Raw genomic sequence first — 25,751 nt, 5'->3', positions numbered from 1 at the left:
TTAAATTTCAGTCCAAGTTGCTCTAAAATGAATTTAAAGCAAACAATGACATGAAAGCTTCTTTTTTGTATTCAATTTTAAAATGCTTTTTAATTATGCTGCTTGCTGAAAATCCATGATAGTTTTTAAATGCCACTTCTTTTGCTTTTTAATTTTCTTAAAGATTTAGTTATAATTTTTTCCCCACTTGAAATTCTTAAAACGTCCTTAGTTTTAAGTCAATGAGACTCTGTAAGGTGAAAGTTGGTGAAATCAACCCTCAGCCGTAAAATTCCAGAACCTTCCTGGATTTTTTTGGTCTATTTTAATGAGAAGATATGATTCAAAGATAGAGATTTTGGGCAGAAAAACCCACATTTTCTGTACTGATGATTGGAAACCAATACAAAAATGTACGGTATATATTAAAAAAATAACTGAAAAGAATAAAGTAGTCTGATAGTTTATTGCAATAAGGCATTTAATAGAATACTTTTTGAACATTGGCATCGATGACATGCAGCTACTTTGATAATACAGTGGTGGGACATATTAAAAATATGCACTTAATCTGGTTAAAGCAGCGATAGAAAATCCCTTTTTAAGAAAGTAACCCATCACCAATAACTGACAGAATGCAAGATCAGCAGGTGCACGAAGAACCCAAACGGTGACATAACTACCAGAACCTCAGTGGAACACGGTGGTTAAACGGTGCAGATTCAGAACTACAGGCTGGAACTGCATTCAACACCAAATGTGTGCAAAGCCGAGTCCGTTAATCTCAGTGACGCCAACCTGTAAACCTACAGAAAAACTGACATTGTAACAGCTTGCATGATAAAAAGAAGTCCAGCCAGTAGAAAAATAGAATTATTTGATGATTTGGGATTAAAATGAGATTGAAGCTGGAAGATGAGCCTTTTTTTTTTTATGGAAAGCTGGAGCATAAGGGCTGATCGACTGACTGCTAACGTTCTAGAACTGTAGTTGCATGTTCACGGTGGGCACCAATGACTCCTCCCTTGTGGCTCTAACCCGCCGCCGCTCACTCAGCCGCCGGCTCGGACACTTGGCCCGTCAGTTCCAGATCTTCGTCGCTCTCCAGGCCGCTGCGATTCAAACCCCGCCGCGTATTTAAAGGCAGGTCCCCACGCCTTTAAAGACAGGATCACAACAGTTAGAAGCTGCGCAAACAAAAGTTTTTACTTTACATATTTAAATCAAGTTATTAAGTTCTGTGTAAAACTGTTAACCTCCATCAGTAATAGGTTTACAGGTTTACATAAAATGCTGCATGCATGTGATGCACATCCCACGGGCACATGGGATGTGCACACCAACTACACCCAGATTGTCTAATGTCCTCAAAAAAAAAAAAAAAAAAAAGATAATCTAGTATTTTTTCGAACCGTTGTGAATTGGGAGAAGGTGGAGAAAAAATAAAATTTCTGTTTGATAAAGATAGAGTTTGGGACGTAGAAACACGCTGGAGGGGCCACAAGCTCCCTGCTGCCACACATTTTCACATTTGATTGGTGAAGGGCTGGAAGCTAGTGGAAGAGTGCGTGGACCGCAAACTCCAAGTTTTGGTAATGGGGGCGGGGCTGCTCTGCGCCAACGGTCCCGCCCACAACTTAGGTGAATTTCGAATGAACTCCTGCTGCTCTGCAGAAACTATGTCCTAAAAAAAAAAACCAACAACAGGTATTTCTTTTTTTTTGGCTAAAAACAGCATAACTATGATCAAAAGTCCACTGGGAACACTTTGATCAAAAGGTGATCGAGTGGGCCTTTAAAAGTTGATTCCAAGTGATGACTAATGAAGTCAAAAGTGCTCTTGAAGGAGGGGGCTGCAGCACCTGAGCTTGCTCCTCAGACTGCTGACTTCCCGGTTCATGGCATCCGCGGACTCGTTGGCGTCGTCCAGCTCCCTCTGCAGCTTCCTGGCTTTGGCGTTGGCCCGCGACAGATCCTCCTCCGTTTCCTCCAGCTGCCGTTTCAGCTGATTGATTTTGCTGTTGGCCTTGTTTACCTGCAGAGCGGCGAGACGCGCACGTCAAACTCGACCGTCACAAACAAGGTGGGACGGAGAGTTAAAAAAAAAATGTTAAAAAAAAGGCGGCGTGTGATCCGACTTGCCTCATCCTTGCTGATTTCGGACTGGCGCCGCTCATCCTCAGCCTGCAGCATCACCTCCCTGAGCTTCTTCTCCGTCTTCCTGGTCAGCTTGGCTGCTTGCTGATGATCCCTAAAACCAGCAGCAGAGGCAGATTGAAGCAGCTGCAGCCAGCGGGGTTGTGCATGTGGGGCAAAGCACTCACTTGGCCTCCTTGTCGAGCTGCTCTTCCAGTTGAGCAATTTTGGCCTCCATGGTGGAGATTGTGGACTTGTACTTGGACTTGATTGCTCCCTCCATCTCCTGCAGCTTCAGCTTCAGCTCCTTGTTCTGCCGATCCAGTTGGGAGCGACTTCCCTCCAGCTTTTGGGAGTTGCTGCGCTCTGTAGCGAGCTCGGTGGTCAGCTGGTCGCTCTGGTTTCACACACAAAGATACAATTCAATTGTATTTATATAGTCCAATATTACAACAACAGTAGTCTCAATGGACTTGATCCATGTTTTAGAAACAGACAAAAGGATAACCTTCATATCTTTAATCTAAGTTACTTTTATCTTCTTCAATTCTTTCGTCTGTATTTCCACAAAATCCTACAGAGTAAACTGTTCAAACTGAGGACTCGTCTGTTGGATCCATCCAGGAACTTTACCTGCTGTGTGGCTCTTCTCAGACGATCATTGGTCATCTCCTTGTCGAGATGCTCCTCTTCCAGCTCCTCCTCCAGCTGAGTGATGCGAGCCTCCAGCCTCCTCTTCTCCTCGGTCAGCAGGGAGCTGGAGGAGGAGGAGGAAACGTCAGAAACAAACGGAGAAGCTAACAGTGTTTTAGGAATCGGGAGTTCTGTCCGTACTTCTTGGTGATGCCGCTGTTCACTTCGTCCTGCAGCTCGTCTCTCTCCCTCTGAAGTTGCTTCTTCATTCTGTCTGAGGTTGCCAGATCCTGGAAAACAAATGTGACTCCAGGAGTTTCATATAAACGTTCTTTTTATAGAAAATTCACGCTGTGAACATTTGCAATTCCGCCTCTAACCAGGAGCATGTCTCTGTATATGGAAAACTAACATAACTATCTGGCAACACTGGCAGAGATTAAATGAGTCAAAGCAATTTTTAATAAGTGGCCAAATGAAGCAAAGTGATCCAAGTGGCTGTGAAAAGAGGAAAAAGCAAATAGAAAGCAAGACATATGCTGTCAAACTTCCTGGAAGACAAAAATTAGGAAAAACAAGAACAAAATAAAAAAAAATAAAAAAGATAGTCCTTTTTAGTAAAAATTTGACAAATTAAGATCTTCATTTGTTCCTTCTTAAAAAATTAGTGCATTTAACAAACATGGAAACTATTATCCACGCTTTTATTTCTTCTTGTTTAGATTCCTGCAACTCTTTTTACCAGCTTGTCCAAAACTCTGCAGAGAGGCTTTTAACAGGAACCAGTAAACTGCCACACATTACTCCTCTGTTGTCCGTCTTACATTGGTTACCTGTCAAATTGATTAAATTCTACTTTTAGTTTTTTTAGAGCCTTGCACGGTTAAGCTCCGACATACATATCTGACCTTTTAACCCCATACTCTTAGTGCCAATCATTGAGGTCTTCCAACCAAAATCTTAATTGTTCCAAAAACCTTTAAGACTAGAGGAGATCTCTCATTTCAAGTCGTTGCTCCTCATCTTTGGAGCCCCCTCCTATTGTCGTTGCGTCAGATTGACTCCATAGACCGTTTTAAATCTCAGGTCAAGATGTTTTTATTCAGGACAGCTTTTAGTTGATTTCAGTCCTTGCTTTCCTACGTTTTACTGTTTCCTTTATGATTGCATTTTCATTTTATGCTCCTTTTGTAAAGCACTTTTTGATTCTGTTAAAAGTGCTACTTAAATAAAAATAATCTAGTGTTATTCCGAGCAAAAATAATATAAAATAAAATACATTTCTTTAACATTTAAATGTGATTTCAGTTTTTAAATTATCAAAACTTTTTGATTTTTTACATTGTCATCTAAAAGTGGACCAATAAAGAAGTTATTTGGCGTCCAGTATTTAAAAAAAAATTATAGTGATCATCATTCAACCGCTGCAAAGGGCCCCATATTATTGTTCGCTTGGGGCCCCTTAAACTGCTCAATCCGCCCCTGCGTGACCTCTTACCTCCTGGAGGTGCAGGGAGTTTGCCTCTGAAGCTTTCAGCTTCTTCTCCGTCTCCTTAGCAGAGTTAACGGCTTCATCTTTGGACAAACGGAGATCCTCCAGCTCCCTCGTTTGGTCTTTCATTTGGGCCTAGAGTTTGGAAAAATAAAAAAATAAAATCTCAGAAATGCTCCTCACATTTGGTTTAATCCCTTCTGAGTGGAGATGCCGACTTCACCTGGAGCTTCTTCAGCTGCTTCAGGGCGTCGTCGCGCCCTTTGTTGGCAAGATCGATCTGCGCCTCAAGATCCGCCAGGTCGAGCTCCAGTTTCTTTTTGGATGTGAGAGCCTGACTGCGTTGTCTGCGTTCCTCCTCCAGCTCAACCTCCATATCGCGCACCTGTGAAGGACCAATTCATAGTCACATTCAGGACAAAAGATCCTCTTTGAAACTCCGATGAGTTCCTAACGATGCGTGCATCGGTACCTGCTTCACCAGCTGCTTCCTCCGCTCCTCTCCTTGCTCCTCTTTGGCTTGGAGGTCTCGGTCAAACTGCGCTTTCGTGGCCTGCAAGTTGACCTCCAGACGCAGCTTGGCGTCTTCCGTCAGCTGCAGCTCATCCTCCAGCTCCTCCAGCTGAAGCTTCATCTCCTCCAGCTGCTGCTCCATGGCCCGCTTTGCCCTCTCCAGCTCGTGAACCTGCAACTCCAACAGATTAGCTCGTTTCAGTTGACGGCTGGACTCCAGTCTCCGTCTGAGGCGGTCGTCCTCACATTCTTGCCGACGCCAGTTGTAGAAGAGATCAAGTCCTCCATTTCTGCTTTGAGGAGCTTGTTGGCCCGCTCCAAGTCGTCCCTGAGTCCCGTCATGGTCTCCAGCTCGCGCGTCAGGTTGAGCGCTCGCGTTTCCTTTTCTCTGGCTTCGGCCTCGGCCCGGTCGCGTTCCTCTGCACATTTGGTGGAATTGGTCTTCTCCTCTGCCAGCATCTGTGTGGAAGAAGAAAAGATCAGAGAACGTTGATGCAATCACTCAAAAAGTTGGGTTATTGCCGGATTTAATGTAGACCTTCAGTCGAGTCAGGCCAGATTATTCCTACATCAACTGGAATGCAGCGTTTTAAAAAACTGACAAAAGTCGATTCACCTGATCGAACTTCTTCTGCTTCTTCTCCAGGTTGCAAACGATCTGCCTCAGCTGGTCCTGGTCCACCAGCAGATCATCCAGCTCCTGCTGCAAGCGGGTTTTGGTCTTGTCCAGTTTGTCGTAGGCGGCCGTCTTCTCCTCCAGCTGCAGCAGCAGGCTGTCCAGCTCTCGCTGGACCTTCTTGCGGCCTTCTTCCGCCCCTTCCAGCACCGAAGTGTCGTTTTCCATTTTCTTCTTCATATCTGCCACCTGAAGACGAGGAAAATGTGAAGATCTCGGCAAAGAAAACTGTCAAGGCGACGCCTCTGTAAACCACATGTTTGACTCACTTGGGCCTGGAGAGAGGCGACCAGCTTCTCCGCATTTCTTTTGGCCTCTTCCTCTTCCTCCAGAGTCTCCCTCAGGTTGTTCTGCTGTTCCTCCATCTGCTTCAGGCGGCTGGTGAGGGCCAGCTTCTGCCGGGTTTCTTCCTGGAGCAGTTCCTGGAGTTTCAGTCAAGAAAACGCCACAAAGTCAGGAACATGACCAACAGCAGCTGGTACTAAACATGATTTAGGGAAATTCTAACTGGCGGCCTCTTCTTGAAGTCAAAAGGGCAACAAAACCTTAGTTGCGGTTGTATTTTGCCCGGATGCCGTGTGTGTGTAAAGTTGTTAAGATCGCAGAAACTTTGCCTTAGTAAAAGACAGGTTTTTTTTTCGATTTTTGGCCCAAAAATGGTATCCTCGTAACTTAAAGACCTCTGGGACCGCTTTGAAAAGAAATCAAAAGATGATCGGAGTGGGACTTTGAAAGGGGAAATCTCTGGCAACCGTCCATTCCCCCTGCTGGTCCTGGATCACGAGGGGCTGGAGAAGATCCACAGAGCTATTCTCCCCTCTGACTCGACCAGACAAGTCCTTCGTCTTGGAAATCTTAAGTTCCAAGGAGTTCTGAGTGAACAAGCAGGCGTGCAAAGTGGGAGTCTATCACATGCAGCCGTGGTGCAGAGGCAGAACGGTCGACCTCTGATCGGAAGAGGTTCGGTTCCCGCCTTTCCCGCATGTCTCAAACTCTTGGGTTACTTCTGGCGTTACAGGTTGGCACCAGTGTTTGGCACTGGATCCGCCATCAGTGCGTGAATGGGACTGTGACTCTAAAGCGCTTTGGGCCTTCTAATTAGGTAGTAACAAGTATTCCCCAATTACATGTGCTACAAGCACCACATCACCTGCATACATAGATTGTATGAAAGCGCAGATTTACCAGCTCGTGGCCTTAAGTTAGAGTGTCCGCCCTGTAACTGGAAGGTTGGGAGTTCAAATCCAGGCCGAGTCATACCAAAGACTCTTAAAAATGGGACCCAATGCATCCCTGCTTGACACTCAGCATTGAGGGGTTGGATTGGGGGTTAAACCACCAAATGGTTCCCGAGTGTCTGCAGCTCACCGCTCCCCCAGGGCATAGGCCAAATGCGGAGAGCAGGTTTCACACACCTATGTGTGCGACAGATAACGGGACTTTAAAATACTTCAGGAGTGTCGGTCGCAGAGGCGTTACACAGAGGAGAATGGGCGACGGTGAAACAGGTCATTTGCGAAGCAGACATAGATTGTTTGGCTTCAGAGTGTTCAGGTTGAGGTTTTACACAGTGGGACAGAGGAACGGGTGTCTTCATACCTGCGTGTCCTGCAGCTGGGACTGCACTGAACTCAGGTCCTTGCTGGATTTGATGGCGTTGCCTTCTGCTTTGCTCAGTGAGCTGTTCACGGTCTCCAGCTCGGCCTGAAAGAGAACGGACAAATGGCTTCATCGATGGGGTTCGTTTCACCTTCTACGTTCACACTGGGCTCGGAAAGACGTGTTCAAGTGACCGCTTCCAATGAAAAGTCGGTAAATGCACGCTTCCACATCCAAAGTTGCTGTGTTCAAGTTTTTAATACAGTTTTAGGGCCCTACAGTTAAACCAGTTGAACTTGGACCAATCAGGGACTCAGGTTTGGTAGTGAGGCATGGGTAGCGCTAGGGCTGCACGACATGAGGAAACCTTGCGACATGCGATATTGGAGATCAATATTGCGATAACGATATAACTTGCGGTTTATGAACAAAAAGCAGAACAACAAAAACATCATTCCCATTGTTTTGCAACACCAATTTTCGCCGTCTTTTGCGACATGCATATTGCACAGCTTGATGACGCAAGAACGATAAATTTGCTACACATAGTGCAGGCCTAGGTAGCGTCCTTTTTAATACCTGGAAGGGCCAACTGTTGGAAAATTGATCATGAAGGACAAAGTAATAAATGTGGCTTCTTTCCAGACAAAGATGTTCGAGTCTTTCAAACTTGGAAATGGAGCTTCTTGACCGCGCCTGGTGTGAACATAGCATCAGAGTTAGCTGTTCAACACAGCTCCTCCCCCTCTGCAGTCTCCACCCGTACCTGCATTTTGGTCAGCTTCTCAGAAAGTTCCTTCCTCTGTCGCTCACTCTCCGTGGATTTGATCTGAAGCTCCTGGAGTTGAGCTTCGGCCTTCTTGCGGCGGTGTTCAGAGTCTCCTTTGGCCTGAGTCAAAGACTGCATCTCGATCTGCAGCTCGTTCAGCTCGCTCTCCAGGGCCTGCTTGGTCTTCTCCACGGACACTTTGCTCTGCGGGAACATGTCAGGGTTGAGATCTGGTCCCGCTTTGACAACGTCTGGCAGGGGAAGGGTCTTTGGCGTTCCTTACCCTCTTGGCCTGTTCCAGCTGCTCGTTCAGCTCCTCAAAGGCTTGATTGTGCTTGTGTCTCATGTCGGCCAACTGCTGCTCGTGAGACTGGGCCTCGTCCTCCAGAGTCTTCTTCAGCTGAGCCACTTCGCTCTCACGCTTGTCCCTGCACACGGAGAAGAGGGATTTCAGAAGCTGTGGAATTGGCAGGATCCCTCCGCACCATGAGGAGCCTTACTTGAGCTCCTTTTGCAATGCAGTGGAATCCAGACTGTTCTCCAGCTCAGCCTTCAGGGCTTCCAGCTCCTCTCCCAAGTCTCGGCGCTGTTTCTCGGTCTTGGAGCGCGCCTGCTTCTCCAGCTCCAGGTCCTCCAGGAGCTCAGAGATCTGGGCTTCCAGCTCCCTGACTTTCTTCTGGGCCGTGTTCTTCGCTGCAGCTTCCTCCTCGATCCTGCAGTCAGAAGAAGATGAAGAAGCTCAGAATGCACTAGTGCTGAAGTTTCTGTGACGGTTTCCAGGAGGTAGGCTTGAGCTTTTCACTCACTTTGCAAGTGCAGCAAGGAGCTCCTCCTCCTTCTTTGCCAGCTGAGCGCGGAGTTCGTCGATCTGGGCCTGCAGGTCCAGCATCTGGTCGTGAAGCTCGGATGAGTCGCCCTCAAGTTTACGTCGGTTCTTCTCCAGCTCCTGACGCATCTTCTCTTCCTTTCTCAAACGATCTGAAAGGATTTCGTTTTGGTTAAACTTTTTTTATATAAAGACTCTCCAGTTTGAGAAAAACTTGCCTTCCAGTTCCGTGATCATGGCTTCGTGTTTGTTCTTCAGCTTCTGCAGACTTTTGGACTTCTCTTCCTCCTCTGCCATGTTGGTGGTGAACTCGGAGATCCTCTCCTCGAGGAGCTTCTTCTCCTGAAGTTAGAGTTGAATGTTGCTGCATTTATGCCTGAATATTTTGCAGAGACTCTCCAGACGCTTGAACGGACCTTGTTCAGCTTGCCATTTTGGTCTTCAAGCACCATGATGTCCTCCTCCAGTTTTTTCAGCTTGGCATCTGTAGTAACCTTCTCCATCTGAAGCTTCTGTCTGGCTGCTTCCTCCTCATCCAGCTGTTGTTCCAGGTCCTGGACGGTAAGAAAGAAAAAAAATCTCTGTAATTAGTGCATTTAAAAAAAATAATCTGATAGCTTGAACCTCTTTTCTGAACTGGACTGACAATGATGTTCTGCTGCATCTTTTTCTTCTCGACTTGCATATGAGAGGCCCTTTCCTCCTCTTCTTCCAGGCGAGACTCCAGGTCGTTCAGTATTTCCTCCAGCTCCTGCTTCCTGGCGGCCAGACGGGCTCTCATCTCCTCTGCCTCCGTACACAGCATCGTCTCGGCCCGAAGCTGCTCCTGAAGAGCCAGCTTCTCCTCAGTCAGCTGGTGCAGAGGAGTCCAGAGAAATCTTCGTCAACTCAGACATCCAATTATTCATTCCCGGCTACGGTTTCCTTACCTGAAGCCTTCGCTCACCTGTTGCTGTTTCAACTCATACTCTTTGACCCTCTTCTCAGCCTCCTGTTGTTGCTCCTTCACCTTCAGCAGCTCCTCCTCCTTGGCAACCATTTCCTCCTCCTGTCGTGTCACCTGCAGCAAAGGCTTCACCTGAACAAAAAAAAAAGTAAGCATATAGCATTCAATAACTATGTATTTTTTATTGTTTGGACTCCAAACAGGCGTGGCTCTAACTTCATCTGCTCATGAAAACCAAATAAATAATACGTTGAAAAGCCACAAAGTGTCTGTCATCGACATGACCGGTTGTGTTAACGTGCCCCTCATGAAATCTGGTTTGTTCCCTTTCCCTTATCTACAAATATTACAGAGTAAAACACTGGGGAAGTATTAAATATTGACCAGTGTGAGACGTTTATTTTTGTCTGTGGTGATGCAGAAAACGAGTTACAGCCGGACTTTGCCTTGACGTGAAGTTGCAAATGCAGGCAGGGACCGTCACTAAAGTACATGAAAACACCTCAAAGCAAACAATATTTTCTCTGTAACATAAATAATCTCAAAAACATCACAAGTCCTCATTGTTTAAACAAACGCCACAGAAAAATCCCCAATCTCATTACTCTGAGTGAACCAAAATATTATAGTGCGAATTTTAGACGCGCCCTGATCTCCATGTTTTGACTGCCCCCCCCCCATAAAAAAATGGGGGGGTGTTCAATTAAAAAATGTATACATTCCTTTTTTTAATGGAAAAAAAATTGAAAAACGAAAAAATTAAAAATCTCAACTTTTTTTTTTTTAATTTATTTATTTTTTCATAACTTGTTGTATCCAACAGCTGAGCAAACAGATTAGAGCTGAAGGCTTTGTGTTGGACAGGTTTTACTATCACAAAAAGAGGTTATATAGCTTCGAGAAACCAGGGTGTGGATTTGTATAAACTATAAAAAAAAAATTTAAAAAAATCTCGAAACTAAAAAACATTCAAAAGGTTAGAAAAAAAATCTTGAAAAAACAAATTCTATGAAAGATTTAAAAAAAAAAAATTCTTTGAACAGACGGCGTTCCACAAAGTTGACCACACCCCCAACATGAGCATCCTGGTCACCCACAGCCTTCCCCTCTTGGTGCCCAATGTTGTTGGGATTGATAGTAGTTTATTAGTTCTTTGCTTTTGTTGTTCTTGAAAATTTGTTCTGTGGTTTTTCCTTTTGTTGGGTGGGGGGTTTCTCAGAAAATGAAAAAAACAAACAAAAAAAACAAAAAACAATTATATGGGGGGGGGGGGGGGGTTGAATAGGAAAAAATGTATTTCTTTTTTTTTTTTAATGGAAAAAAATGTGAAAAACTTCTGTGGTTTTTCCTTTTGTTCCAATTTTTTAAACGAAAACAAAAACAAAAAAAAGAGGAATTGAATTGTTACTTCCATACAGATTATACCTTTATGTAAACACAAACACAAAGCCCGACCAAATCTGGGTTTCTGCACACCCACCTTGGTGAAGAGCCTCCACCACTGCCAGTTCCTCAGTTTGAGGTAAGCTGCACAGTTTCGCTGGATGACCCGCATGGCCGTCAGCTGCTGCTGCCTCTTTGTAAAAGCTCTGGAATGGAAAAACTCTCCGTCACTTAGATGCAGCAGCAGCAGAATGCCCGTCGCTGCCGCTGAAACGCCGGCTTCTAAGGCGTCAAAAGAACTCTGTCCTCCATACTTGCGGGCCACATATCCTCTGCACCAGGCCTGGAAGCTGATGATCACGTCGGTGATCTTCAGGTCTCTCTCCTCCTCCAGGTGGGCCAGGACTCCAGCCCGGAAAAACACCTTACTTTGACCGATGCGGTACAGGTTCGGGTCCAGTTCCAGAGCTTTGACCTTCAAACACAAAGACGGCTCTAAACATGCTTCAGTTTTGTTTTAGACCAATAAAAGCAGGGTTCTCCTCACCATGAGCACACAGGCCTGCTTCCCATCCATGAATCCTTTGGGAATTGCGTTGGGAGTCAGGATTTCGTATCTAAAAAAAGGACAAAGAAATCGAACATAATTCATTACTTGGTCGTGGTGGCGTCTAATGACGCATGTTTTAAGTAAATTAACACCTCAGACGATGAAAATATTCAAACAATAAGGGCAGTTGATGTCCGTTAGGCATTCACTGTAAGAAAGGGATTCAATTCATCAAAAAATCTGCAGACAAACATTCACACCTCTGCCTGAACTCTTGGAAGACGATGCGGTTCGGGAAACCCTGTCTGCAGATCCGAATTCCCTCCAGGACTCCATTGCACCTGAGCTGCTCCAGAACCAGGTGGGGCTCCAGTTTTCCGGCCTGTTGGAAGCAACATCACGATTTCAGGGTTTTTCCGATCTGCTCTGCATGCTTTCCCCAAACGCCGGCTCTCTGCAGCCGTACCTTCTTCTCGTGGTTGGGGATGATGCAGCGGACAAAGTTGGGGTTGGTGTTCCTCAGGGTGGTCATCAGGTTCCCCAGCTGCTCCTTGTAGAGCTGGCCGACGGTGCGGAACATGCCTTTCCGGGTTTTGAACGCTCCGTGTGCAGAGTCCGACATGCCGGCCACCTTGTCCAGCCCGACAATGCGATCCACTGACAAAACAAAGAAATAAAAGAGTGGAGATGAAATCGGCCCCACGGGTCCACAACGACCACAACGAAGGAACACAAAGATGACACAAGAACTAAAGAAGCTTCTCAGCTCTTCAAGCTCAGCTTTCAAAGTCTTTGATTTTTTATTCTTTGTGCAACAAAATGAGATCGATCTTGGTTTTAATTACACAAAATGTTTGTCTCCAGGTTTCTTTCCCCTCCATGTTAAGTGTTTTGGAGCCCCTTAAGTTAAACGCCTGCCGACAGTTTTTCCTATCCCCTTCTCATGTCAGGTGGAATATATCCACATACAAAAATAAGAAAATTATCAATAATTTAATGATAAAAAATAAAATTAAAAAAAAAGGTGGTCTCAAAGAGTGTTGTGTCACAACGTTCTTCATTTCCACAAAACGATGCGGAAGTGAAGCAGTTACGTGCACGTTTGTAGGAAGAAAAAAAAATTGATCAGGAAATCGGTTAACTTCCATGTTTGCTGGAAAAAAATACAATTTCCGAACGCGCAACTTAAAATGACAGCAGCTTCAACACTGCTCCTCCACACACAAATCTTTGAATGGTGCGCACCAATCGCCTGACACACGCAGACAAAACCACCTTTCAGGTCAGTTACAAGAGCACTAGGGGTCAGACTTCACCTCTCCAGGTTTGTGCGTAGATGATGCGTTTACATGCCGCGAGAATTCTGGTTCAGTTTTGTCATCGGAATGCTTTGAACTTAGAAAAATGTCAAGTTTGTACCAAATATTATTGACAATCTGACAGTGTCATCGCTATGCTGATGACACTAAAGTGTTCACAGATTTACTCTTTTTAAGGATCATTTCCCAAGTCAAACTGGGCCAATTTCCTTTATCACATACCATGAACTGATAAAATACTTTTCCAGTCATTTATCTTTGAGCCGATTTTACCTTCAACGCCTGCACAATAAATCGCAAACTTATCTTTATCGCGATACGCATATCGCAAAAGATGGCGAAAATTGTGATAACCTTAAATGTGCCCAAAAAAAGTCTCATTGCAGCTGAAGTATGTAACAAATTAAAGAAATCCATTTATGCATTTGACCAATCGGATGGAGCCCTTTGTTAGATGCTCGCCTCCTATACTGACGAGGATCATTTGGAATATAATTTAAGTCATATTGACTCTTCTATTCCGTAAATTAAACTGTTGCAGTGAAATGGAAATGATGTTTTTGGTTGTTTTGCAATTTGTTCATTTATCGCAAGTTATATCGTCATATCCTGCAGCCCTAGTCCTGACTAACAAGAAAAAGAGCATGTCAAAAATAAATAGTTTTCTTCACCTATTCTGATTTTATATTTTGATTTTTATATCTTAAAAAAATGTCAGCGCTGCGTGACAAACAGATGTCATGTGACTGAGGCTTGTGACTCTGCAGAAATGCATTTTTTAAAACAGATGCTACAAGTGGATGCAAAGTCGCAGCACCAAGACCAAGTCTGCTGGAAGAGATTGTTAGCTACAGACAAAGAAATATCTTCAGGCAACAAACTCACCGTCTTTCCACAGGTCTGCGGTAAACTTGTCCGTCGACTGGTTTAGCAAAGTGGCCACGGACTCGTTCAGAGGATCCATGTTCTTCATCAACCATTCGTTTGCTTTGTAATCCACCTGCAGCGGCATTTGGAAGAAAGACTTTTAGAGTTCAGGCCGAAGAATCCTCCAAGTTCATGATTTTACGCAGGAACGTCGTCTTTCTGCTTCTAAAACCTTCAGATGTTCCAACAAACATGATGGAAGTCTGATAATTAACAAACGTTTCCAGACAAATTATTTTAAACCAAGAAGTGAATTCATGTGAAAAAGTTAAAAAGAGGAGAATCCGTCAAAAACAACAGAGATCAGAGCCGCTTCACAGAACCGACCCACAAGGGGAACAACCATTTTCGGCTTCAATTAAACGACATCAATTGTTTTTTTCCCCCCTGATAAGGAGGTCGCCATGTTGGATCCAAACGTCATCAGTACCAGTGATTGGTTCGAATTGGTCTGGGTTTCGATGGTAACCACTCTGGCCAATCAGGAGTAAGCTCATTGGAAGGCAAAACCCCTAACATTTGAAAGCGGGCAGCAAAATCATTTTGAATGCGAGACGTGGGGGCTGAAGCTACTGAAGCATCTGGTCAGTTTATGACAGAAAAAAGGTTTAAAAAAAAAGATTTAATCAAGAAAATGTTTTTAAAAATGTATTTGTGGCAGAATGGTTATTGTGACAAGTAGAAAGACTGAGTAACAGCTGTTCATTTGTCTATAGAAGCTTCTTGGAGTCACTTCCTGTTTGGAACGCCAGGGGGCGGAGCCACTCAGTCCAGTTCTCATTTACAGTCAATGGGTGTCATCTGGATCTCACGGAAACAAGCTAAATCTGACAGAGATGAATGAAGGTTTTTCTGTAGCAGATGCAGATTCCTGCACTTTGACGTTTACATTTTCTTCATCCATAGCTTCATTTATTCCAGGAGTCAAACTCCTGTTACAGACGGCGACATTTGTCCAATTCTCGGTTTCGAAACTTCTTGAATGTAGCAGAACACTTGCACCATTTCCTTGCTGTAAATCTCACGGATGTGCAACATTTTTGCAAACTGCAGATCCTTTTCCATCACAAATACGTCTCACCGTCACCTTAAACTTGACAAACGTCTGACATCAAACCTGTAAAAGGTTGGAAACCATTCACATCAAGTGAAACAGTCACCTTAATCTACAGAAAAACGTTCTGTAGATTAAGAGACAGAAACCTTCCTGACCTTTCCAGCATAGTGAATAATGCAGAAGTCTGCGTCGTCCTTCAGCTTCTTGGGTTTCTGGAACTTGGGGTGATTTCCCTGCTCTTGAGCCACTTTCTCCACAAAAGACTTGTCCGTGGCTTTGGGGAACCAACATTCCTCATCCAGCAGCGCCAGGATGCCCGGGGGGCCGGCCTACCAGACAAAACAGCGCCGTCAGGGGAGTCCATGTGCGCCCATCCATTCTGCAGACACCTAAAGGGACGGCGTGACGCTTCAGGACGCACCGGCCTCTCGATGAGGTCGATGCAGGGCTGCAGGTCCAGGCCGAAGTCGATGAAGCTCCACTCGATGCCCTCCCTCTGGTACTCCTCCTGCTCCAGGATGAACATTGTGTGGTTGAAGAGCTGCTGCAGCTTCTCATTGGTGTAGTTGATGCACAGCTGCTCAAAAGAGTTCAACTGCAGGGGGGGAGAAAAAGCAGCTTCTAAAAAAAAAAAATAGTCTTCATTTAAGAAAAAGCACCAATCAAAACCATCTGATCATGAAACAGACTTAACTAAAAATCACTTTCAAGTACTTCCGTAAATGTTGTGCATTCAAATATAACAAAAATGTGAGTAACAGGCAGTAATTTCATAAAAATCCCAATTAATTAAGTGGTCTTAATTAGGATTATTCCATTTTTAGCCAAAAAAAGAAACTCAAAAAAATTGCTGTTTTCTAGGAAGAAATTGGCCACAGAGTTGTGGGAGGAGCTGTTGGTGCAGAGCACCCCCGCCCCCCTTCCCCTCAGTGTTGCTGTGAGCTTGTGGACCAATTACATTTTCAACATCATAAATATATTTCAAACGACTTTTTTTTAAACTTTTGATTCACATTTAGAATAAAGAAATACTAAGGAATGCAACTGAGTTTCTTTACATTTTCTTTACATTTGTAAAATTTATTTTAAAAGTCGGATACATTTTATTAGTCAATCCATCATCTTAATTATCTGTGATCTGGAGTTTAATCCGCTTTTATTCAAGCATTTTCCTGACTTTATGCTACTTAAGAACAAATACAGATTTTCTTAAAAATGTATTTAAAGCAAGAAAAAAGGTACAAATAGAAACCGGTCTGACAGAAACAATCAGGGTAAATAAAAAATAAAAAAATCTGCAGCTTTTGAAATTTACAGAAAAGGTTATAAACTGCAACCTTCTGTCTGCTGGGTTTTTTGTGTGCTTTTATTTTCTTAAACTCAAACACAGAATAAATGCTGTAGTTTCTTGAAGCAAACCAAGTTATTTAGCCGATTCATGCAGTGAGTTTGTGGTTAAATGTATTTTTTCTTTTACCTTCTGGGAAAGCAGCCGCGTCTCTAAAGAGTTAGAGAGACTTGTGAAAACAGAAGATGACGATGAAGATGACGAGACCGCAGCGACTCAGCGCTCGAGTCTGCATGGCCGTTCTAATCAATAACCGGTACTTCCTTATCACAGCAGGATCTTAAAGTTCAAGCATCAGCAGCCCTCTCGTGTGATGTCTGAATTTATTTAAAGTTTTCTGGGCTGAACGTGGGGCCCTGAACGCCTCACCTCAAAGATCTCAAATCCGGCGATGTCCAGGATTCCTATGAAGGAGGCTCCCTGCCGTTTGGTCTTGTCCAGAGCTCTGTTGATGCGGAGGACCAGCCAGCGGAACATCCTCTCGTACGAGGCTTTAGCCAAAGCCTCGACAGCGAACTCGGCCTGCTCCTGCGTCTGCGCCTTCTGCACGTAGTCCCTCCCAACCTGCGCAAGGAAAAGAAAAAAAAAAAAACGCACTCCGCCGTTAGGCTGAAGCCAACGTCCCAACTTCCACAGAACGTGCAGCCGAGCAAACCTTGATCCTCGGTGACAGGATGGCCCGCGTGAAGTCCGTCACGTTGATGCCCAGGAGGTGACAGACCTTCTGAGCAGCTGCAGATGACACACGCCCAACACGTCATGGTCAAAGGCCGGAGAGCAGGACGCCAAACAAAGACGTCTGCAGGCACACGTACCCGTGTCGTCAGGCATGGACGCCTGATCCGAGTTCCGCTCCTTCTTGAAGCTCATGTTCCCCAGCTGCAGAACGGCCGACACGACCTTCAGCAAACCTGAAGGACACAGGAGCTCAGCCTGTCAGTCTCAAAAGGACTGCTTTCCAACGGGAAAACGGTTCATCTTAAGCAAACAAACGTCAGTAAAAACCAGAGGGAGGGTACCAGTGCTTTCCTCCTCTGGGATGCTCATGATGTTGAAGGCCTCCATGGTTTCATTGAACAGGTCTTTGTCCTGCTGGCCAGGAATGGTCACTTTTCCGTTTGACAGGAATCGATATTTGCTGAAATCCTCCAGCAACAGGTCAGCTGAACATAAAAAAAAGAAAAGAGAAGTAAGAAGTTCTGTAAAGTTGCAGAGAAACGAACCGGAAACCGTTTCACACAAGCTGCATTTGGGCTGCAGAGCTGCACTTCTGCAGGAACACGACGGATGCTGCAGTTTTGTACATTTACAGCTGTCCTGCATTCAGACAGGATTGTGCTTTTTTTGTTTGTTTGTTTGTGAAAGGTTTCACAGCAGCAGCTCAGTTTCTAGAGAACTTGACACGACAGAAAGCTGCTGCGGCGACGAGGACCTGAACAGAAAACCACAGAGGTCAAAAAGAGGAAATGAGGCGAGGGAGAAGCATCAACAGCGTCTGAAACGGACGTCTTCAGAGAGATGAAAAGCTGAGCAGCTTCACAGCAGCATGAATAAATACTGAAAACCCAGGTTCTGGTCAAATAGAGTATTGATTAAAGTTTAAGCATCCATTGAGATCAATGGAAATACTGAAATACTTCCTGAACAGGTTTTATGGTGTCGCATCACTTTGTGCCGACACACGTGTTCCTTAGATAGATGCGTCATTTTGTACATTTTTAAAAACCAAAGTACTGCTTTTATCCCATAATTAATCCCATAATAATAAGACTTGTTTTAGAAAGGTTTTACCTTATTTGAATGCTAAGCAAGCAGAACTATTTAAAACAGAAGTTTGACAATGAGAACTAAATCAACTTTTATCTAATTTAAAGGATTCACGAATTTGGCAAAAAAATCTATTTTTACTGTGTAAAGTTAGAAAATTTTCTTCTTTTTGTCATTTAAAACAAACTTTCATTCATCTGATGGCTGCAAAAACCTGCAGCAGCACCATTTCTAATAGTTGACAGAAAATAATAATCTTTTTGAGTTAAAAAGAATCAAGTCAGTCTTTCATGTTGTGTATAAAAAGTAATGTTGCATGATGAGTTCCAGTTGATAAACTTTAACTCCTAAAAGCACAAAGGTTGTTTCTTCAACCCAACATTTCAGGTTACATCGGTTTTATATGAACTTTTCTTTTCCTGAGTTAAAACAATCCAACAAAAAGTTTGTTAACTATTGAGTTTTTAGAGTGGACGACAAGGAAAACATCAAACTGTCTCAAATTTTCACTCATTTCCTATCTTCAAAAATCTTATGGTTTTTATAAGGATTTTTTGGAACAATGGCCAAAAAAACCCCCCAAAAAAACGTTACAAATAGTTACAGATCGTAATCCTCACCTCTCATTTTGTCTCCGGCTCCTGACAGCATGTAGTAGAAGATGTGGAAGCTCCTCTCATCTTTGGCTTGTCTGATGCCGCGGGATTTCTCCAGCAGATCTGAGAGTCCAGTTAAGAAGCAAACTACAGACCAGAGAGAAAAAATAATGATGGAAGCATTTAAACGATGCAAACGCTGGAAAAAGGATGCAGGTCTCAATGTTGGCTCCAACGATGTAACCTGTCACGTCGAAGTTGATCCTGATAAACTTCCCCTAAAACAGAGACTTGTGGTCAAAGCTCAGCATTCTGAACCGTGAGGAGGTTCGGAAAGGAGACGGCTTCTCACAAATCTGGAGGAGTTGTCGTTCTTGACCGTCTTTGCGTTGCCGAAGGCCTCCAGGATGGGGTTGGCCTGCAGCAGCTGCTTCTCAAGTTCTCCCTGACGGAACCAAGACAGTTTACCTGACACACCTTTACAGATATTTAGAAAAGGAAAGCAGCGTTTCCTTACAAGGGAAGCACCCGCACGTTAAAGGAAAAAAAAATAAAAAAACAAGCTCCAAAAGGTTATCTTCCACCGAACCATGCACATTCCTGCAGAGCAGCAAGCCCATTCAAGCTTCAGAGACGGGAAGGCTGGTCGTGTCCATGCAGGCACCGGCAAGCAGCTCGCTTGTTCGCCAAGATCCCCCAAAAAAGGAAACGGAGGAGTGAAAACAGAATAACCGAGGCAGCGCAGACGGCAGCGCAGACGGCAGCGCAGACGGCAGCGCAGACGGCAGCGCAGACGGCAGCGCAGACGGCAGCGCAGACGGGCGGAGCAGGGCCCCCTGCAGGTTGAGACTGAGCAGAAACCCTGTGGAGCAAACGTCTCCTCACTCTGATCCATGACGACTGAAGGTATTTTAGAGATAATTTGACCATTTTAGACTTTAACTATGGCAACATGTCCAGGGTTTTATTCGCCTTCGGGTCGGGCTCTTGCAGCCCCGTGAACCCCCCCCCCCCCCCCCCCCCCCCCCCCCCCCCCCCCACAGGATACAAAGTGCAGCAATAAAGTTCATCTAAAGAAGAATCTCACTTTTCACTTAAACAACGCTGAATTGACTCCCGACGTGCATGGAGGCACATTTGTGGGAACAAAAATGCAGTTTTTATTCGGAGGATTAGGAATTATTTTAAATGTTAAACAAGAAAAACTGAGTTGTAAACAGAAATGTAAGATTCCAGTAGAAACCAAATCATCTTTTCGTGAAACCTCTGTTTTCCTTTTACCTGAGGGCTGCAACAACATGCTGCAGCATGCAGACTTGACAATGAAGACAAAAAGAAACTAATTTTAACTATGACTTTTTTTTTGTTGCATAATTAGAAATGAAAAGCAGAGAGGAGCTGCAGCAGGACAAGCTTTTAGGGCTGCAAGCGTTTCTGCACATCCTCCCACAGACGAGAGGATTTCGGAGTCAAGAGGTCAACTCACATGTAACAACACTGCGCTGCCCTGGAGGGGGTGAAAAAAAACAAAAAAAAAGATGTCACTTCACAGCAAAGCGGCCTCCGACTGCTGAGGTCACAGCTCGCATTCTTCCTTCTGAGCTTCAGACGGAGAGGAGGCGAGGCGAGCGGGTCGGGACCTGAGGCTGGAATGCTTCTCCGCACGTTCCACTTCATCATTTTACACAAGAACAGAATTTTCCAGCAAAAATGAGGAGGGCAGAGAACCGCTCCTCCTCGTAAACGTACCTGATCTTTTTTGGACTTGAAGGATGAGGCCACATGAGCGAGATACTGAATGACTTTCTTTGTGTTCTCGGTTTTTCCTGCACCCGACTCCCCACTGCAGGAAGACACGACAGCCGCTCAGTCAAAATCGTCTCACAAGTCAGTCGTAAACTTTGACAGAGAAGACTCACGTGCAGAGGATGGACTGATCCTCCCGGTCTGTTGGAGGAGAAGATACAGAATGAGATCCACAGAAACTGAGATGTTCCTGCAAAAACCCGCTTTGATAATAATCAGCTTTTTTTTAAACATGTTCTTGTTCCATTTTTCTCACGATGGATGACTTGTATAAAGAAAATTAAGCTCAAATTTGCATTTCTGACTAAGTATTCAGTCAAATCGTGACTCAGGAGCAAATTAAAAGAAATTCTGTTAGAAAAATTTCGCATTAGGGACATCCAAAAATAAATATATATAAATAAATAAACACACTGTCTCCCTGCTCTGAGCTCTCGGCAAGAGGGAGGGGAAGAGGGGATGGGGTTGCTTCCGCCCAGCTGTTTAATTTTGGCTAAACATAAGCAATTAATGGCCAACGAAGTGTGCATCATTAGAAATTAATGCTCGCCATGGAAGCCTGAACCTTCCGACACAAAGTCATTATCCCGCTTACCAAAGAAATAAATATTCAACCAGTTTTTTAGTCCTTTATTCTCGTTCTTTTCTCGGTTTAGATCGCTTTTTTCACAAAAAGTGGACTATTTTGTTACGTGGTGCTGGTCGTTGTCATGGTAACATGTTTAGCCAGCACGATATTTATGCTGATGGTTGCATAAAGCGTCAGTTCACCTCTTACCGCTTGTCTTTGTCTAGATGATGACGCAAACGTTTGTTTTAAAGATAAAGAACGTTTAGGCTTTGTGAGCAGAATTTCTTTTTTTAGGCGTGCATCATCACATTTTAACTACACCCCGCAGCCAATCAGAATGGAGTATTCACCCGGGCCGCGGTATAAACATAATTCAAAGAACACCGGGTACGCTTTGGAAATAAAAGAGTGGGACTTTAGACCTGTGCTTTACTGAAACAGCCGTTTTTTCCCAGCATACCTTGCATCATGCTCCTGTACGCCGAGTCTGTGATGGCGTAGATGTGGGGGGGCATCTCGTGCCTCTTCTTGCCCTTGTACATGTTGACGATCTCCTCGCTGTAGATGGGCAGGTGCTTGTACGGGTTGATGACCACGCAGAAGAGGCCGGAGTACGTCTGGAGAAGGAGAGGCGAGGGCTGAAATGAGCAGAGGCCGAAGACGCGGCAGAAACGGAGGCAGGCGGTCCGGAGACTCACGTAGATGAGTCCGGAGTAGTACCGCTCCTTCAGGTTGTGCAGAACCGAAGCCTCGTTCAGGCAGGTGAGCTCCGCCATGTCCTCCACCTTGTTGAACTTGGGAGGGTTCATTTTCTGGATGTCATCCTTGTTTATCTTCACCTGAGACGGACGGGAAACCAAAAACAAACGTCAGCCTCCAGCTGCGCCTGAAGCCCGGCAGGAATCGGCTCACATCTCACCTTCTTGCCAGAATCCACCAGCTCCACCACGCACTCGTCCCCCTGCTCCTCTTTGAGGGAGCCGACCTCGAAGCCCAGCTTCTCGTTGGGGACCCACACCAGCTTCTTGGTGGCCCAGTCCGCCTGCGCCAGCGGGTTGCTGACCGCACCGCGGTCACCGTACAGGAACTTGTCTGCGTCCGTCATGGTGGCTGCAGATTCAGCCCAAGTCTGCGATGAAGCACATATTTACCACCACAAAAATATTTATCATTTTGATCGGTTTATTGATCCAAATGTTGTATTAAAAGAAACAAAAAGCCTTTTGTCCTGCTAAGCTCAAAACCCGATAAATTAAAGATTTCATTGAAAAACTGAAGGAGAATAAATTAACTGTGCAAATCCCAGCTTGTAAAATGTTCTGAGTCAAGAGGAACTTCTGTTGCTACAGAACTAAGCAACACTCCTTCAAAAAAAAAAAAAAAAAGAAAGAAAAAAAATGACTCTGCCTCCCAAAACTAAAAGTACAACTCAGAAGAGCAGCAGCAGAGTTTGCTGAGAGTTTGCTGAATTCGTGCTCGGGCAGGAGCCAAACGCTGCAGACCCAACAATCCGGATGTTGCCTCAAACTGCTGGGGGAAAACCGAAAACACAAACCGCTGAAACGTTTACAGATCTGGTCTCAATCCAAGATTCCATGCAGCATCAGGGATCATCTGCAGCTTCACAGCATAAATTCAGTGAATCGCCTCCAGTCTTTGTTGGAGTTTCTAAAAGATTAGTTAAGATTAGTTTGTTTATTTAGGATTATTTCCTTGTGATGCACTAGAAATGTTCAGATTTAGGAGCCTTTCTTTGACTTCATTTCAGCATCACTGCATCAGCTTTTTAAACGTTTAGGAACATTTTTCAACTTTTGAAAGTTTAAAAATCCTTAAAGTTCCCCTCCGATGAAAATCATGTTTTTTTTTTATCTTTGACAGGTTTGACAGGTTCCCTTAAGAAAGAGAACAAGTGTATTAAAAAAGTCATTTCGTTTTTGAATGTCTGAGTTCTTTTGAAATTGCTGTCAATCAAACTGTCTCAGAGATGCTCTGTTTGACTCAATGGGCCGTTGTGACGTCACAACAACCCAGGAGCACGAGCTCCCTGATCTGCCCCGTCCAGCGCGCGCATCAACGTCCAAGCCTGGATTTTCTTGTTGGCCGCACATATTTAAAATGAAAGTTAAAATTCCAGATGTGTCCTCTCTCTGACCGAGTTTGAAGGTTTGCTGTCCCGCATTAACCAGAGAGGGTCAAAATAAAAACAAGAGTAAAATTCAGGAGATCTTTTTATTATTGTTCATCATGCTGCAGGTCCTCAGATGGCGCCTTTACCATCGACTAAACATTGAAAATGTCCGCCTCTGCCGCGTGAATCGCGTTTGGTGTGAACGCAGCTTAACCGTAAACTGTCATCCTAAACTTGGCCCTTCATCTGGACCTGTGCGGCAAAGAAAGAAGTTCAGCGCTGGCCGCACATATTTGGAAAATTCATTGCCAAATAGTGACTTTATTTCTGTGTAGTTGTATTAAAAAGCACGGTCTGGTTCACACAATGGTTTTGTTGTTCCGCACGTCGTTCAAAAAGTGTCGATTTGGAAACAAGCTGCAGGTAATAAACAGAGACACTTTTCGTCCTTCAGGCTGAAATGTTTTTTCAGTCTCAGCTGAGCCGTGAGCGCTGGCGGTGACGCGTTCACCTGTGGAGACGCGTTCTGACACGATCCTCAGGCGGGGCCTCAGATCTGCCTCCCTCCTCGGCAGCATCTCTGCTCAGACCTCAAGCGCCGCATTCCAAAAAACTCCCAACTCTTCCCTCCACTGACGCCCCGCCCGCTCTCGGCTGCAGGTGAGAAGCGTGCAGTCTGCGTGTTCCCTCAGGTGGGCTGGAGGTCCCGCTGCGGTGATGCTGAGGAATGCATGAACAAGTCCAGGCGCAGAGGACCCTCACATCCGACCACGCCTCGTGGAAACACCCCCAGAACCAAAACTGGAGGCCTTTTCCAAACCATCTTCCTCCTGCATCACCTCTGCGGGGCGGAGGCCAGGGGAACGCACGCGCGTGTGCACATGTTCACAGAGTCAGGGATAAAAGGATCAGTGTGCAGGGTGTCATCTGCGTCTCTCTCTTAAGTTCATTAACCTCCCAGACTCTTAAAGTTCAGACGGGGAGGAAGAGGAGCTGGAGTCACTCAGGAGCAAATATTTTCAGAGTAAAGGTCTGGAGGGAAGCTGTGAACTGTCATGGAGACACTTCTGAGCTGCCTGCTGCAGCCTCACTTCCTCAGGAAGTTGCACAAACCACCTCTGTGGTGCAGAACAGCAAGAGCATCTCGTCTGAGCGGCTCGTGAACGCGCCGCAGTCATCCTTTAAGCCTTTGCGCTCACGTTTTTGTTTGCCAGTAAATCCCGGCTTGATCCGCAGAGCGCACGCGCCCCTCCACCTGCAGGGATGTCCTGGCGCGAGCCGCATGTTTAGGGGGGGGCAGCAGGATGTGGGGATTTGTAACGGACCTGGTCAGGTTCGGGTCTGCAGGCGGAACGCAGGCCTGCGGCGCGTCTGCGAGCAGCTGCAGACGCGCTGCAGAAGCGTTTGTGTTCAACCGGACGAAAACACCGAGACCCTGAGGTGACCTGTGGTGACCTGAAGTGACCTGAGGTGCCTTCATGCCGCTCAGTGAGAAACAGAAGAGGAGACCGCGCGAGCCCCTACGTGTGAGGAAGAGAGCGCATCCAACCTGAGCAGAAGCTCCAGATATGCGCCGCAGTTCCTCTAAATTAAAGGCCTTTCTGCGCTCAGCTGCTTTACCTGCGGGGCGAGAACTCACCTGTTCTGTCAGCTGCACGCGCCGTGGAAGGAGCACCGGGGAGGAACACACGGGACACACCTGAGCTCCTTCTGCTCGTCTCTGCTCCGTCAGGAGGCGCAGCTGCTCTCGAGTGGCCGCCGCCTCGCTTCCGCCCACTTTTATCTTTCACAGGTGAGCCACAAAGCCCCGCCCCCCTCACGCGCTGCGTTCACGTCCTCCGCGTAAAGAGGAGTTGCCCAGGAAGGAATGGATTGAAATGATCTTAACTGAGTAGAAAGTTTTTTTAAGTAATCAGAGAGAGAACACGGTGGTGAATAAAGTAATTATTTTTTAAATTGGTTTGTCTTTTCTCAAAGGAAGTAACAAACATTTGATCTTTTACAGCCTTTCTGTTAACAATAAAGCTCACGCATGGAAATTTTTCAATAAAATCTGCTTCAGTTGAAGTTAAACTCGGGAAGCAGAACTCATGGAGAGTATCTTCCTCGCTCTCTTTTCATGTTCCTGCAGCATCTTCACCGAAGAAACGTGTAGAAATCTGTGTGATGTTCAGTCTTGGCGTCTGTTCCTTGACGCGGATCATCAACTCATCCTGGATGTGTCTTCCAGTAAATCTGAGGAACACGAGGGTTTTGGTCACAGACACTCCTGGATTTTTGCACGTTTTCCTGCGTCAGACGTTGCAGTCGTCTGCTCCTCTTCACTTCTGTCTTTGGGGAAGTTTCAGGCTCTGAGTTTCAGGCCGACAGGACCACAAACACACTTTGGAGCTCACATCCTCCTTTTCTGCATCCAGTGGAACGCCGGGGCAGACGTGGGCAAGTTGGGGGGGGGGGGGGGGGGGGGCACCCCACCCAGGCCAACTCCACTGATTCACACCACCCCAAACAAGGCAATGGGTCTATACCTGCACTTTGTCCCACACCCATCAATCAGCTTCTGGGTTAACTTCCTACCTTATATGGTCAGAGGAGCAAACCAGGCAGAAAGGTGGAGGGAGGGGGCGGCGTCAGAAACCCTGTCATTAGGAGCCCCCACCCTCCTGTAGATAGACACACATCAAAGATGAGCTGAGAGGAATGGAGGCAGCGAGTAGCAGCATGAGT

At 45.4% G+C, this 25,751-nt stretch overlaps 1 protein-coding gene across 2 annotated transcripts; it reads right to left on the bottom strand.

Moving 5' to 3' along the window:
• Nucleotides 1-426: 426 nt before the first annotated feature.
• Nucleotides 427-24,790, bottom strand: LOC101165201 (myosin-9). 2 transcript variants are annotated; one of them, XM_011477718.3, is made up of 43 exons: nucleotides 24,664-24,790; nucleotides 21,813-22,022; nucleotides 21,592-21,732; nucleotides 21,354-21,510; nucleotides 20,436-20,463; nucleotides 20,266-20,359; nucleotides 20,003-20,023; nucleotides 18,869-18,961; nucleotides 18,731-18,794; nucleotides 18,541-18,639; nucleotides 17,173-17,316; nucleotides 16,969-17,064; nucleotides 16,809-16,885; nucleotides 16,523-16,717; nucleotides 15,227-15,400; nucleotides 14,961-15,134; nucleotides 13,707-13,821; nucleotides 11,969-12,159; nucleotides 11,763-11,884; nucleotides 11,500-11,569; nucleotides 11,267-11,427; nucleotides 11,050-11,158; nucleotides 9,570-9,701; nucleotides 9,270-9,476; nucleotides 9,040-9,177; nucleotides 8,842-8,965; nucleotides 8,604-8,775; nucleotides 8,298-8,510; nucleotides 8,081-8,225; nucleotides 7,795-8,001; nucleotides 7,029-7,133; nucleotides 5,699-5,851; nucleotides 5,370-5,618; nucleotides 5,000-5,212; nucleotides 4,713-4,925; nucleotides 4,464-4,625; nucleotides 4,247-4,375; nucleotides 2,950-3,038; nucleotides 2,749-2,872; nucleotides 2,304-2,512; nucleotides 2,122-2,230; nucleotides 1,842-2,014; nucleotides 427-1,136 (listed from the first exon to the last, which is right to left on the bottom strand). In XM_011477718.3, exons 2-43 carry the CDS (start codon nucleotides 21,996-21,998, stop codon nucleotides 1,028-1,030), a joined length of 5,886 nt encoding a protein of 1,961 aa, XP_011476020.1. In that variant the 5' UTR covers nucleotides 21,999-22,022; nucleotides 24,664-24,790; the 3' UTR covers nucleotides 427-1,027. The 2 variants fall into 2 exon arrangements, with proteins under 2 accessions (XP_011476020.1, XP_004065556.1); XM_004065508.4 differs by lacking the exon at nucleotides 20,003-20,023.
• Nucleotides 24,791-25,751: the final 961 nt, after the last annotated feature.

The sequence above is a fragment of the Oryzias latipes genome, chromosome 1 (genome assembly GCF_002234675.1).
Source record: "Oryzias latipes chromosome 1, ASM223467v1".
In the NCBI taxonomy this organism is placed as follows: domain Eukaryota; kingdom Metazoa; phylum Chordata; class Actinopteri; order Beloniformes; family Adrianichthyidae; genus Oryzias; species Oryzias latipes.
The sequence above is the reverse complement of the archived record's forward strand: the minus strand, read 5'-3'. Positions and strand labels throughout refer to the sequence as shown.